This window comes from Punica granatum, chromosome 1, assembly GCF_007655135.1.
Source record: "Punica granatum isolate Tunisia-2019 chromosome 1, ASM765513v2, whole genome shotgun sequence".
Classification (NCBI taxonomy): domain Eukaryota; kingdom Viridiplantae; phylum Streptophyta; class Magnoliopsida; order Myrtales; family Lythraceae; genus Punica; species Punica granatum.
In genome coordinates this window covers 2,228,364-2,243,690 of record NC_045127.1, presented here as the reverse complement: position 1 = coordinate 2,243,690, position 15,327 = coordinate 2,228,364, and the positions used below count along the sequence as shown (strand labels likewise).

Below are 15,327 nucleotides of genomic sequence, written 5' to 3'. Positions count from 1 at the left end.
GAAACAGGAAGAAGAATTTCTTGGGCCCGAAATTCGAACCTGCCGGCTCCTTTTCGCGTGGGTTCCTTCTCAAGCTCCGTCAAGAATGAAGAACGGGATCAATGGCGTGTTGGGTCGCCGTAAAGCTTTGAGCTTGAAGCTCAAGGCCTCAAAGAACGGGGTGAAAAAGCAGCCCTTGAGCTCAGAAGAGGCCGACGGTGCAGCTTCCAGCTACCAATGCAGCGAGTGCGGGAAGATGTTCAAGTCCAACAAGGCTCTGTACGGCCACATGCGCTGCCACCCTGACCGCGGGTGGCGCGGCTTCAAGAACCCAGTAGGGATCGCGGTGGGCCCCTCTCTGGCTCTGGTCGGTCCATCGTGGGGCAATGCTGGTGGGTTTAGCGCTGAAGAAGTGGAGGTTGCTGCGGCTCTGCTCGTGCTTGCTGGTGGGCCATGCTCCATGGAGTCCTGCGGAGGTGCTTCTGCGAGCCCCCGAAGCGGTTTCGGCCTGAAGGAGGGGCTTTTCACAGTTTGGGAGGCGAGTTCCAATGCAGTTGAAGGTTGTGGAGATTCAACAGGCCCCGGAGGCCGTCCTAGCCTGAAAGAGTGTGGCTGGCACGGAACTGAGAGTGGGGCTGAGACTTCAATGGCTACTGAGGAGGAAGAGGAGGAGCAAAGAGTGGTGGTTCCACTTCCAGATGTGGAAAGCTTCAGCGTCTCTTTGGCCGCAGGAAGCTGGGGAAAGTGCTTTGGAGTGCAACCCGGGAGCTCTCGCAAAGGACTCGACTTGAATCAGCTTCCCATCTTGATAGCAGGAAAGAATTCTTCGGCTTGCCGTGGTGCTGTCAATGCAATGGTTCTTGATCTGACCTTGCGCCTTTGAGACGAATCTGTTCCTTAGGGAAACAAAAAAAATAAAATAAAATAAACAATTGGAACTCAAAGGGCATGCTGTCAAGTGAATATGGTAGGGATCTTTCTTTTGATTGGGGGGGTTGACCAGAGCAGTCAATCACTGATTGGAACTGAAAAGCTCGTGAAATTCAATGAATTGATCGTCCATCGAGCGTGTGGATGTGTAATTCCTTGTACATTTTGATTTGAGCCCATTGAGCTGATAGACGGTAATCATTCATTCATCAAATCAATCGATATTTCTTCTTCTGGTTCTTTCGCCGCTTTTACTGATTTCTGCTAATATATACTTTGTAGGTCTCCTGCAATCAATGATTCTTCATCCAGCTTCTGTTAGAGGAATTTATATGTTGCCTCTTTGTTCACTTGGAATGAGCAACTTCTGCTATCTTCACATAAGCTTGTCCAATGAAAGCTTTTGCATTCAACGGAAAAGATGGAAAACGGGGATCTGCTTGTAGTTTCACCCTTTCTTCCTTCGAAGAGCTTCTCATCAGCAATCATACTGTCGGAATACAGATAGTCTTGCCATGTCTTCGACTCTTAGAAAGTACGCATGGTTCATACGAGAAACATGTAGCGTGTCGGAAGAGCTGTAAATGGGGGAGATGATCACTGTTGCTAGCAAATCTTGAGGTGGATTTGCAGTAACTTGGGTCGCAAGGTTTTCTTCTATAACATTCTTGGGCGCTTTCAATGACCAGTATTTGTAAATTGGAACTAAAAGGAACCCAAACATTGAAACCTAGGAGTTCTCGTGGCGCTCCATCCGAGCCCCTGACATTGAAAATCCGCACCAGGCTCCACAGAGAAGATGTAAGCCACAATTAATGTAAAGAACGGGTTCGTCAAATGGTTTCCTATCTGTTTTGGTTGAGGAACTTACACCACATCGATCCCATGATCACATTATCTTAGATTCAGGTTCTTGTTTGAGCGAAATCTCCATATTTGTCTGAACTCTCATCTGGAGAAGATTTATGGAACTCTCATCTATTCAGTCATCTAGATCCAGCCCAGATCGATTTCATGGATTGCATAAAGAAAGATAAATGCACTTAGCCTTAAGGCACAAGCGAATAATGTTACAGGCCCGCTTTTTCTTAGGCCTGCTTCGACATAGTCATGGGATAGATTATTTCCAAGGAATTGGGTTGCACGAGCTATGTGAGCCGTATCAAAATAGATTTCCAAACTGGATAGGCTTCATTCTATGAAACTGAATTGAAACTTGATAGGGTATTATGTTTCTGGTTCGGCAACTCCATCTAATTTTACAATAAAAAAAGCCATAGCAAGAACTGTGATGAGTGAATCAGAACATCTGCTGTCGAGATATGTCCTACATTTGCCACAGCAAACTAAGTTGTACAGAAAACCTCTAGCCACATAAAGAAAAACCGTGGCACACAACAAAAGAGGAGTGCAAATGTCGACTCCTCTCCCAGACTATTTATCCGACACAGCAGACCAGTTCTGGCGTTCCATTAACAATCTATAAAGAGAAGATGAGAGAAGAAAATAAAGCTAGCTAGATGTAGCCCTTTTATGATGCCAAACTAACTGTTGTTCTTCTGAAGAAAAGAGGCGGGTGGCCTCACATAAGTGAATCCAGAGAAAGGATTGACTCCAGTTGTCGGGCTTGCAGCAGGAGAATCCACGATTGGCATCTCCGTCCACTTTTTCTCAAAGTTTGCAATGCACTGCGTTCCTGCAACTTCAGGCCGGAAGCTCGGGTTGATCTCCCGTGCCTCCAACTTCTTCCAGTTGATCACCTTGAACCACTTGTGGCGCTTGACATCCTCACTCCCTGTGGGCCCACTGCCCAGGCGCCTGCTTGCCTCTTTTTGCAACAGCTAAAATCAAAGCTCAACTATCTTTAGTATCTATCATACTTTGCATTTACTTTTGGGCTGAAAAACATTTTATCAGCTCGTATTTGATAGGAATGAATGAGAACAAATATAATGGATTCTGAACAAGCGTGACTGGTTTTATTTGGCCATCCTGTTCCCAATCTTTCACAATACATGTGACCTTAGCTACCATATTGATTGACTCAGCTGAGAAATCTGTTATTTGTATCTGGAACAACTAATAAAGTACATTCATACGTATAAGACGACTTACCCCTTTAAGCAGTGAGTGGGCTTCACTAGACAAGAAGCTTGGAAGCTTGATTTTGTCTTTCACTATCTTTTGCTGAATCTTTTCACGGTTTCCACCGATAAAAGGAGGCTGTACAGCAATCAACAAGCAAAGAACATATTAGTTCAAAGCTAAACTAAACCAGAAAATTCATTTAGCCAAAGGAAAGAAACGCAGTTTTTTTTCCTTATGGATAAGTGAAAGAAACACACTTTCAATGAAGGACTAAGGCTAGAGATAGAAAGATCCAAGATTCTATAATAAGCTGAACCAGTTTATGGAAACCAAATAGCTACCTTTCCAGTAAGCATCTCAAATAAGAGGACTCCCACGCTCCACCAGTCTGCAGATTTGTCATGGCCCTTTCCGAGGACAATTTCAGGTGACATATATTCTACAGTTCCGCACATAGAATTAGATCTTGCATGCTCTTCAAATTCCTTTGCCAGCCCAAAATCAGTTAAAACAACCTGAATAATCATTGAGTTGAATGTGAATCATTTCCATTTCCTCCCATTCAGGTAATCAAATCAAGTACGCATATAAGGGGTGGGAATCATAAGATGTGCAACAAACATACATGACCATCTGCATCCAATATAATGTTTTCAGGTTTCAGGTCTCTGTGCATTATTCCATTTGCGTGAAGATGAGACACTGCAGAAATGATTTCAGCAGCATAAACACGTGCCAAATCCTCCCTGGCATAATTTAAAAGAAAAAAATTCAGCCCAATGCCCCGAGCATATTCACTTTTGTTTTAAGTCAGCAAAAGCATTCAGAATGAACCTGAAGAGTCCGTGATGATAAAGCTGGAAAAAGAGGTGTCCGCCATTAATGAAGTCCAGCACGAGGTACAACCTATACTTAGTCTGCAGACAAAATACCTGAGTCACAATGATGCAAGTTGAACCACATACACACTCCAAAATTTAAAAAAGGATGGAACAAATTACCTGGAAAGAGTATCTGAGCTGGACAATGAACGGGTGATCAATTTTAGTTAGAATATCCCTCTCTGCTTTCATGTACTCAGCATGGTTCTTCTCCATTATTTTGTCCTTCCTCATGACCTTCATGGCATAGATCTCAGATGTTCCCTTCTTCCTTACCTGATAAACTTTTCCAAATGCACCCTGACCAACAACCTTCAAAACCTCAAAATCCTCAATTCCTACACTCTGGGCATCTCCAGAAATCCCTTCAATAGCTTCAACAGACACTTCATTTTCTTCATCATCAGTTGAGAGCTCCGGGAGCTCCTTGATGGCTTCTCCCTTAACAGATTCTACAAGATGGATCAACTCATCGGTTTCATGCAAAGTGAGCATACTTAGCTTCAACGATTGGCTAACGTAAGAAGAGGGGCCAACAAAAGAGTGTGATCGGCTATGGACAACAGCTGGCTCATCATATACGAGTTCGGTCACATCCACACCAGCTAGAGCATTTACTGAATCGCCAATATTCACCTCTATTGTCAGCTGAGAGGGTAGAGGACCAAATACATCTGAAAAATCTAGCTCAACATGGTCCGAAACAACTGAATCTTGAGAATTCATGGGGAAGAACAGATGGCTCTGAGATGGCTTGCATGTCTGAGCCTTGGCAGAAGTAGAAAACTGAGAAGAAACCATGCTGCCAGGTGTGAAGACCCACTGCCAACTGCAACAGACCAACTCAAATACTGCCAAAAGAGGATGCCCAGAGTGGCTAAAGGGTGATCTTTCCAAATGTCTTAACTCCACAAAGTGCTGAAGGACTTCTGTCAATGGCCTTGATCAGGAGGAAGTTCACGTATGCAAAAGCAGTACCCAAAAACTTTGGCAGTAAGCCCAACAGAATCCAGAGGTAGAAGCAGTTGCAGTTGTTCTTGTTTCCCGAGTTACAGGAAACGACGTATGCTTCAGCGGTTGTTGAACTCATGAAGGACAAATAATCAAATCTGCAATCCCATGAGTGTCACACAACGGTCAGCAAGGCTAGAGGTACTCCCAACTCAAAGGAACAAACAGAAATTTTCAAACTCGGGTTGATTTCACCCCCATGTTAAGGTTTAAAACTATAAAACACCACCTTAGCCACAAATTGAATTTAAGCACTAGAACAATAAAATTGAGCTGTTGAGACCGTTCAATAGCCCTGCTCTAAGCCTCAAAAAGATATTCACCAAATTACTGCACCCGACGCCGAAATTCTAACAAACACGGACTAGACGAGATAGAAAATTCTAAGAACAGAAAAGGGTAAGGGTCAAAATTCTTAAGGATGTTTAATCAATTTTGCCAAAGATAATTCAGGGGAGTCGATAAGCAACTGTAGAATCCGAAATTAACCTGAGAAAACAAGATCCAGATCCAGATACCCAGAAGAAGAACTAGCCCACAGCCTAAGCCTATCAAAGCATCTGAAGCTAAAATTCCTCACAAAATACAACTTCCCAGGTCAAATCTACTGCCTTTCTCTCGGATTACAGGCGGAACAATAAGCTGCATTAAGCCCAAATCTACAAATCCTGACTAAGATCCCCGAAAGTTCGTCCCTTTTTCCCCGAGAATTCCCGGGAAACAGGCGGGCAATGCACCCACAGCCTCACGAAACCGAGCCAATTATAAAGGGTTTAGATAGATAGATCGGAATGAGAGCTCAACTCTACCTGGGGAAGATTGCAGGGGGAGAGGGCAGGGAGAGGAGAGCTGTGAGGGAACGTCTTTTCAGCGAATCCACAGAGAGGGAAAAGCCGTCGCCTTGCCGCTTATATTGTGACGAGCCGTGCGGGTATGGCAGCGATGCTTACGCTTCAATGCTGGACACGTGGCGTGCTATCGTTGGCTGAGACGCCACGTAACCTTAAGATGGCGAATTTAAGGGGATTCGAATATGCCAGTTTTGATTGGCTGGTTTGGGTTCCTAGTTGGCAACTTGGTGGGACCCACTGGGAAAGGAAACAACTAGCAAGGCACGATCCATCTATTTATTTATTTAAATTAAACTAAATTAATCGAATCCGATTTTATTTATTCATCATGTTTGAACACAATCTTGATACTGATCTTCTTACGGATTATATAGGACCGATACTGTGATCAGGATTACGTTGCCAACTATTTTTGATAGAGTTCAAATTCAACCGCTCGAAAGATGCCATTTATTGGAAGCCATCAAACTTGAAATGCCTTTGTTGTCTGTGATAATATGGAAAGCGGCATGTCTCGTATAGCAATTATTGCACAAACTCGGCTGTCGCGATAAATAAACCAAAAGCACCATATGATGTAGTTCATAATAATCGAAGGGCCGAATGTATACGTTTGCTGGTTCTAATATTTCCTTGATTGTTTAAACAATCAAACTTAGCTTTTCAATTCATATTCGTGATTCTAAGACACATGTGTGTTTGTTTTATGAATAAATTTTAACTCAACTCCACTTATTTTCAATTCAATATCACAATCATTACTTTTTTTATTTTTTAAATATTTTTAACCATTCAATTCAATTTTTAATATTAAATTTTCTCAATTATTCATTATTTTTTCACAATTCAACAACACAATCATTATTTTATCTCAATTATTTATTACTTTTCACACTTTTTCTCATAATTCAACAATGCAATCATTACAAATCAATTAAAACCAAAACTCAACTCTCAATCCAAACGCACTAATTTTGAAAAAAAAAATTGAGAAATGTCATCCAATCTAATACCTTACGCCTAGTCAAAACATTCCATTGGGTTGCCATCCGAGCTGGCCCATTTATGGGGTATTTCTCATGATCTACTAATAAAGACTAGCCTATTACCCATGCGATAAATAATTGAAGCGTTTGCTTTTTAATGGATCCGTATTTTAGCAGCTCTAGTAAAAACTAAAAAATTGTACGCATAATATAAGGTCGTATAATTAATATATGAAAAACCAAGTCATGAAAAAATTATTTTATATTCTTTTGCCAAGTAATTTTCCTAATGAAAACACAATATTTTCAATAGCAATTCAGACATGTTTGTATAACTAAATCAATTATCATATGTTCAGTTTAATTTTTGAATAGATGTCATGATAAATATATATATAAATAGATATAAACACTAACCTTTCAAAATAGATGGATATATATAATAAAATTTTCTGAAATTTGACCTCTTCCAGTCAAAGTTAACATTATTATAATATTTATATACATGTAAGTTTTATAATTTAGAACTACTTATTATAATGCAAATTTTAATTGATATTCAATAACCTTTCATATGTAAATTTGCTAAAAAAAACTCATTAATATTTTATATTTTCTAAAGAAGTATAAGGATAAACTTGAACAAATTATAATGCATACGAACTTCTTCATTTTACATTGTCGATGTAAAAAATGCATACCTAAATTTATGCAATATTAGTAAGAGTAAAACACCTACATACAACATCTCTTTAAAATATTTGTAGTGAACTCCCATAACAAAAATTTATATATATTGGGTGCACATTATTTTAGAGAATTTTATTATTGATCATTTCTCAATGAACAAAATTAAAATCGATTACTTTTTTTCTAAAAATAAGAATATTTATTCATATTTATACAATTAATGTACAATAAATGTATCAATTTTGCTTTACAGGCACCGAATACTTGAAATATTCGAGGAGAGAACTTGAGGACTTATCTAATATATCTTGCAAGCTGTCGTTTGGGGCTTTCCTTTTACAGTTTCTTCTTCTTAATTCTGTTCTGCGACTGATAATAGGTCTAGGACCATTTTTCTGTCTGAGCTTGAGTCTAGACCGAAATTAGGTATCCATACCAGTGAAAAAAAAAAAAACTTTGGAGGCCACCCCTTATATGTACTATCATGCACAGTACCGGCCTTGTCCTGTACGAGGTGGGGGGGTCAACGGGGCCCCCCAAACCTGGGTCATTAAAAAATTTGACAAATAATAATATATATTCACTTAAAGTAACTTTACGGAGCACAATGACACAACATCTACGTGGCGATGATTAATATGCATCATATATATTAAGTTTTGTAATTAGAATATAAACTTGTTTAAAAAAATATTATTTATAACATACTTATCTTTAAATTTTATTTTTAGTTTTATCAGCTAATAGCATTTTGTTATAAATTTTTTCTTTTATAGGATCATGATATTTTTAGAAATTTTATATATCATCAATTTTTTTTGTAGTGTTTATATCATTTGGTGTTTATATATATGTTCATTTTTATCACGCATATATGTCCTTTGTTATAACAATTATTCTGATTTTTGAAAAATATATTTGCTTTTTAACACAATAAAATATGCTCAAAGTTAATTTGAAGTTTCATTCAATAATCAATTAATAGAATTAGTCTAATTATTTCAATGGTTAGACAAATATTTTCATGCTAATGGTCTCGATGCATTATATATTTATCTAATAATTGTACAGTACGCATATTTTTATAGATATTCACACAAAATTGGCTAATTATTCTTTAAATACAAAATTTGATGACATTCTTATTTCAAATATTTATTTTTTGTTTTTTCATATTATCATGATTTCATGTATTGCCATGATTTTTCCCTTATAATAGAAATTAGGTTACTATCTAATTAAATAATTATTTGCTAGTATACTTAATTGTCAGCTATTTTTTATAATTGGATCTTTTCTAATAAGCTAAGAAGATATTGTGTTTTCATAATTGAGCTTGACTTGATCAAATTAATTCTCTTAATTTTTAATATATTATTTTAATAAAAAAATTTCTATTAATGCGAAAGCATTTATTATAATAGGATACAAATTTACTTATATGTATATATGGATTATGTACTAGCCTACTATATGTGGAATGCAACGAGTTTTTATTGTATTTATATTTCGCTCCATATTGTTTTAAAAGATGAATATCACAATTGAAGCCCCTTTTTTATAAAATCATATTCAGGTAGCTTTAATAAAAAAAAATAGAAAAATATATCTGTAGTTTAAGGTCATAAAATTAATGTAAGAAAAACAAAATTACAAAAAATACATTTATTCTAAGGAAATTTTTATTTTAATAAATTTTATTAGTAGTCTTTAATCTTTGATTATTATTATTATTATTATTTACTTTTCTATGAAATTTTATATCAATGTTGTCTCATTTTCTAAGAATATTTTAGATTTTAATTTGTTATTTTATGAATTTTTAAAAGATTTTATATGAATAAGTCTTTTTTTTTGGGATCAAGTCCAGCACTGCTCTTATTGATAACCCAAATATAAGAACAAGGGCCCATACATCAGGTTCATAGATCCAAATAAGAAACACTAAAGACGTAGGGCACGCAGGCCCCATAACAGAAGCCAAAGCCATCAGCAAACAGACCCCATTAACATACAAAACAAGAAGCTAATGCTGAGTAAAGATCACACCCCAAGCTTGCAAACTCCTTTTCTGATGCTCCTTTGTTACTCCTCAGCAAATTTGGAATTCCCATCAACCTACTCCCAAGAGAGCTGCCACTTGAGTGCCAAATTCTATCAACAGAAGGGGACTCTTGACAGTGCAGAACAACATTCATCTCCTTCCATACAAAGTACATATATGCATGCCACACCAAAACGAGCAAGAGAAAAACAGATGCTCCCTGCTCCCCTCCTCCTCATAGCATAATTTGCAGGTTGGATCCATAAAAAAGCACACCATTTGTTGACCCTGTCCAAAGTGGCTAGCCTATTATTAATGGCTAACCAACTAATGAAGCAATGTCGAGGTATACTAGGGGCAAACCACACAAGCTTGTAACATGGGACCTTCCTCTCCTTCCTTCTAAGTGCAGCCCATGTTCTAGAGACAGTAAAATTCCCCCTGTGATTTGCTATCCATAGCACAATATCTTTGCTTACAAGGATCTAGCCTCAGCTATAGTTGCATTCTGAGGGATGCCATATCTTCCATCAACCATATTCATTAGTGGGCTTCTATCACACCAATTATCAGTCCAAAAGTAAGTGCTTAACCTATTACCAACGACATGCTTCAGCAGAGGATAGGCTTTGGTCCTTAGCTTGAGAATCTTATGCCAAGCATAAGAACAAAGACTAATGGCCTGTACAATCGAAAAACTTCTTCCTTTAAGCAAATAGGCTTCCACCCAAGCTATCCAAAGAGAGCGTTGCCCTCAGAAAAAGCTGCCATATAAACTTCATTCCACAAGCATAATTCCATGTATCAAGGTCTTTTACCCCAAGTCCCCCTTCAGTTTTAGGAAGACAGACCTTTTCCTACAGCACTTTTGCTCCAGTGGCTGCACCATTCTTCCCTTTCCATAAAAGGACAAATCCCATGCGTGTGTTTGTATACATACAAGGGAAACCTATGCGATTGATCTTTTAAGAAGACATATATCATCTCCTGGTCAACGAGATAGGAGAAGGGGATAGGAAATCTATGTTCAAGGAGATTACTTCACCTTAGCAATTCATAATTTCTTTCATAATGCTAAATTGTTATGTGAAGTAAACAGTACCTCGATTGCCATCGAGGTAATGAATTTAAACTGAAAAATATTTCAATGATTCTTAATATTCCAATTGTCGTGGTGTCAATCGACAATTGCATTGAGTCTATGCAGCGGACCATCAGTTAAGGAGCAGCAAGCCCGTTATCCTTGAAAAAAATGCAGAATTTGGAGACATGTGGCTCGGAGAGGATGAATTAATTGTCTTAATTGATTCTAAAGAAATTATTAACGTTTTAAATTTTTTATAATGAAAATAAACACAAGCCACAAGGTTAACTAAATATAACTAGTTGAAGACTAGCGCATTGCGCAGGTTAGAGTTTTTTTACATAGTAGCATGGTATTGAGCGCCGCAATAAACAATAAAATGAGATGCTCATGATAACATGAGTTGTTTTCTATCACTTACCGTCGTGTGAGCACGTTATATCATGTAACGTACTCACTATAATTTCTTAAACTAATTCGAATAATTAATACACTTAATAATTTCTTAATCACACTTAATACAATTAACACTGATCACCACTTCGAATAACCACATCTAAAGTGCAAAATAATCATAAACTTAACAGAAATAAATTAGTGGCACAACGTGAACTCCGAAAAGATGAACATTTCCCTATGTTCAAAAGTTAATATGGATCAAAATAATGAAATATTTCACCAATTTTGATAGCAAACAACTAAAACTAAATCCAAGCACGTTCATTTAATTAACGACATCTAGAAATGAATGAAGAAGTTCGCAACTAACAATATCAAGAGATCAAATCCTACTGTTATCGCCTTAAATTCAAACAAATCTCCACAAAAACACGAACCCTTTGGTGATCTTTACTCGCTATATCATCATGAAGGCGGATGTGTATGCCTTTAAGGATTACTTCTAGAGAGATTACTCAATCAGGTAGAAGCGCGTATCTTCAATAGTGAATTCCTAGAGCATTTTTGTATGGCTACGCATGCATATGTGCGATGCGTGACATTTGAATTTCCACAAGTAAATCAGTACATGGCTTATTCAAGTGAAGAACTTTTGAACTTCCCCGATTGAAGGACTTTTGGATTTCTCTAATTGAAGGACTCTTGGATTTCTCTAATTGAAGGACTCTTAAACTTCCATGAATGATGTGGCGCGACCTTCCATAAATGTATGTCCTAACATAACATTTATTTTCGCGTTAATTTTATCACAACATTTTAAAATTATACTATATAGCACAACGTTTAGAATGCAGTGTCAATTATGGTATGACGTCAAATTTTTCGTAAAAATTAAACCGAAGGCTGATATGGCACATCCGTGAATAAATAGTTGACCCAGACTCTTGCCACATGCAAAATAACTCATATTATGACGTGCTTAGTGCCCTTTTACATGTTGACCCCTCACCGTCAATACCTGAATCCCATTACCGCCTCTTCATACATCTCTCGCATCACTACAGCCCTAAATTTCTCTTCAGTTCAGCGTTTTACCCTTCCCCCCTCTTCACACACGAGCTTGCCGATTTGTCTCTTCATATTCCTCCCTCTTTTGCTCCCATAAAAGAAAACGAATTAAGGTTTGCATTTTATTTGATAGGTATGAACTTTCCTTTTTGTAACAAATTTTTATCCATTATTCATTATATGAACTGCAATATGTTTACTATATGATTTTTCTTTTATTATATTGACGGTGTGGTTGTTTTCAGAAAGAGTAATTCACAGGAATTGAATTCACGTATTAATAGTTAAGGAGTCGTCTGGGTAAAAGCAAGGGTGATCGGTTCCGGGTACCTTGTATTTTTCACGATACCCGGACCCTACCCTGTTGAATCCTGGAACCGGAACCTACTCGAAACCTGTACTATACCATAAGTTCCGGGTACCCTGTTGGAACCTGTAAATTTTTTTATTTCACTAAATAAAACTGAAAATGTCACATATATAATCAGTAATCACGCCAAATAGAATATCAACATAGATTTAGATTAATCCACAACAAAAAAAATAGATTAATCACGCCAAATAGAATATCACATATATGTCTCATCAATTCATCAACAAAATTAAACATTCATAATACGATCTCACACAACAAAATGCCTCTGTTCTGATTCATTAGAGGAGACAGTAAATTTACTCTTTCATCTTTTTTATTTTAATAAATAACCGGTTCCGAGTACCATGTAAGTAGGAACTAGAAGCGGAATCGATTTTCACCGATTCCTAGTTTTAATACCCGGAACTTATCTTATTTTCAATACGAGCTACCCAGACTCTACCCGTTAGGGTAAGTTCCGATCAGTTCCGGGTATACCAAGTACCCGTGCACACCCCTAGGTAAAAGGGCATAGGACGGGTTGAAATATAGGTTATTCCCTATGTGACAAGAGTATGAGCCCACTATTTATTCACATGTGTCACACATCAGCATTCCGTTTAATTTTTACGGAGAATTTAATGTTAAGTTGTAATTGACATTATACCTTATACGTTATGCTACATATTATAATTTTAAAAAATTGTGATAAAATTAATACAAAAATAAAATATTGTGTAATGGCATATATTTTTTCTTTCAAAATTTATCTAAAAAAGAATTTATTAAAAAATCAAAATAGTCGCCTTCTTCTCTTCTCCGATTTCTTCTCCCGCTCCTCTCTGGTTGATCAGTCGCAGGGTTTCCTCTCTGTTTCTAACCTGGTGGTCTTGCCAGTGTCTGCTCGAATTGGAAGCTCTCTCCCACCCAAAGGTAACCTCTTCTCTTCGGTTCCGATGTCCCTTTGAGCTTTTTCAGGCTACTTTCTGCCCTTCTCCTTTCGGTTCTCTTCTCATTTCCCCTTTTCGAAGTAAGTCGGCGGTTGCCTGTTTTCCTTTTCTTCCGCTTCGCTTGCGCTGCAGCTATGGCGATCCGGGTTGGGTGAGCTCCAGCGTGGCACCCCCCCAAATAGCATGTTGTCGGAATTTCCGCAACATCCGGTAGCGAAATTGTGGGCCGGAGCTTTTGGATTTGTTGTCGTTGAACTTTTCTGTAATGCTTGATGTTAGGGGTCTTTTAGGGCTGAAAGTTGTAGCTTCTGCCAGCCCTGATTTGCTCGTGTGCCTATCATGTGCTCGGCCTTGTCCGGTGGCATCGATATTTTTGTAATGGCACTGGTAGGCTGTAAAGCTTCTTCTTTGGGACGTAATTGGGGTTTTTATGCTGCTGCTACGGCAGTTGGTTATGGCTGCGCAGGCTATGGAGAGAGAGCAAATACAAGGGGATCTTTCTTCCAGGAAACCTAGGATCTTGCTTGCTGCCAGTGGAAGTGTTGCGGCCATTAAGTTCGGCAACCTCTGCCACTCTTTTGCTGAGTGGGCAGAACTGAAAGCGGTGGCAACGAAGGCCTCCTTGCATTTCATTGATCGAGCATCGCTACCTAAGGATGTGCCTCTTTACACTGATGAGGAGGAGTGGTCGAGTTGGAACAGGATAGGCGATAGTGTCCTTCACATTGAGCTCCGCAGGTGGGCTGATATTTTGGTCATTGCTCCACTTTCTGCTAATACATTGGGCAAGGTATGGCATCTTAATCCTCGGGAGTGTGTGATCTCATAAGAGGATATTATGCTTGGAATTTCTTCTGGGGCTTTGCCCATTGAAAAATGAAATATCCAAAGAAAAAGGGGTTACTTCTATGTATATTTTGCTTCCCTTTCCCGATGGGATAGGGATAGAAAGATTGCTAAAATCTAGTAATGCATCTGACACCCCGATACCAGCTTATCAATTGTATATCATTGGGGATATCATCAGTGAAATTATCAGCAGAATCTGTCTGCACGTCCTGGCACTGGTTAGGACTTGGTTAGTTGTGGAAGATTATCGCAGTTCCATTTTTGCTCTTCAAAGATGTACTTTGCACAAAAGCATGTAACCTGCCTCTGTTTTTTGTATTTAAGTAGAAAAGAATTCAAATGCATCTGTGGTATCGTTTTCATATATCTACTTAGTTTGTGTCTCTGCTTGTATTCGTTAGATGATGCTTATGACCATATTGAGTCCTCTTATTCTGCAGTCGTGTGGAAGAAAAGCATTTTAAACACGCAAAACCACTTCTCTTTTTCATTTATTATTACGTCTCTTGTGCTTGTGTTATTGGCAAATCCTTTCTTTTTTATATTCCCTTCACATATATCATATTTAGATTGCAGGTGGTCTGTGCGATAACCTGCTGACATGTATTGTGCGGGCATGGGACTACAACAAGCCAATCTTTGTGGCACCTGCAATGAACACTTTCATGTGGACCAATCCCTTTACAGAACGACATCTCATGGTGATCGACGAGCTTGGGATCTCTCTCATCCCCCCAGTCTCAAAGAGGCTTGCCTGTGGAGATTACGGGAATGGTGCCATGGCTGAACCTTCGCTGATCTTCTCCACTGTAAGGCTTTTCTTCGAGTCCAAATATCATGCAGGCGGCAGCAATAACTAGTTGAAGTGAAAAGCCTCGCCTGATCTTCTCTAAGAACTGACATTGTGACTGTGTCGGCCTCCTGCGCTTGGCGTGTGGTGTACTTTTGGTTTTGCACATATGTTCTCGTTCTCAGCAGAGAACAGTAACATCTTGGAAATTTTCTTCGTAGAGAACGATAACACCTTGGGATTTTTCCTTTGTAGTGTATTTCGCTTTTCAAAGGACAGTCTAAACTCTAAAGATAATTCGAGTTAGTGTACCGTAAAGATAACTTCGAGTTAGTGTTCCCTAATTCAAGTAGTGATTACATTCCATGCCTT

At 38.4% G+C, this 15,327-nt stretch overlaps 2 protein-coding genes across 3 annotated transcripts; one reads left to right on the top strand and one right to left on the bottom strand.

Annotated features, from left to right (window-relative positions):
• Nucleotides 1–2,103: 2,103 nt before the first annotated feature.
• LOC116192134 (serine/threonine-protein kinase AtPK2/AtPK19-like) lies at nt 2,104–5,835 on the bottom strand. 2 transcript variants are annotated; one of them, XM_031520590.1, is made up of 7 exons: nt 5,699–5,835; nt 3,999–4,987; nt 3,832–3,914; nt 3,623–3,743; nt 3,339–3,512; nt 3,025–3,132; nt 2,104–2,750 (listed from the first exon to the last, which is right to left on the bottom strand). In XM_031520590.1, exons 2-7 carry the CDS (start codon nt 4,677–4,679, stop codon nt 2,454–2,456), a joined length of 1,464 nt encoding a protein of 487 aa, XP_031376450.1. In that variant the 5' UTR covers nt 4,680–4,987; nt 5,699–5,835; the 3' UTR covers nt 2,104–2,453. The 2 variants fall into 2 exon arrangements, with proteins under 2 accessions (XP_031376450.1, XP_031376451.1); XM_031520591.1 differs by lacking the exon at nt 5,699–5,835 and adding an exon at nt 5,379–5,595 and having other exon boundaries at nt 2,417–2,750.
• Nucleotides 5,836–13,150: 7,315 nt separating this feature from the next.
• Nucleotides 13,151–15,261, top strand: LOC116213150 (phosphopantothenoylcysteine decarboxylase-like). The gene is made up of 3 exons (XM_031547992.1): nt 13,151–13,299; nt 13,765–14,106; nt 14,735–15,261. Exons 2-3 carry the CDS (start codon nt 13,771–13,773, stop codon nt 15,023–15,025), a joined length of 627 nt encoding a protein of 208 aa, XP_031403852.1. The 5' UTR covers nt 13,151–13,299; nt 13,765–13,770; the 3' UTR covers nt 15,026–15,261.
• Nucleotides 15,262–15,327: the final 66 nt, after the last annotated feature.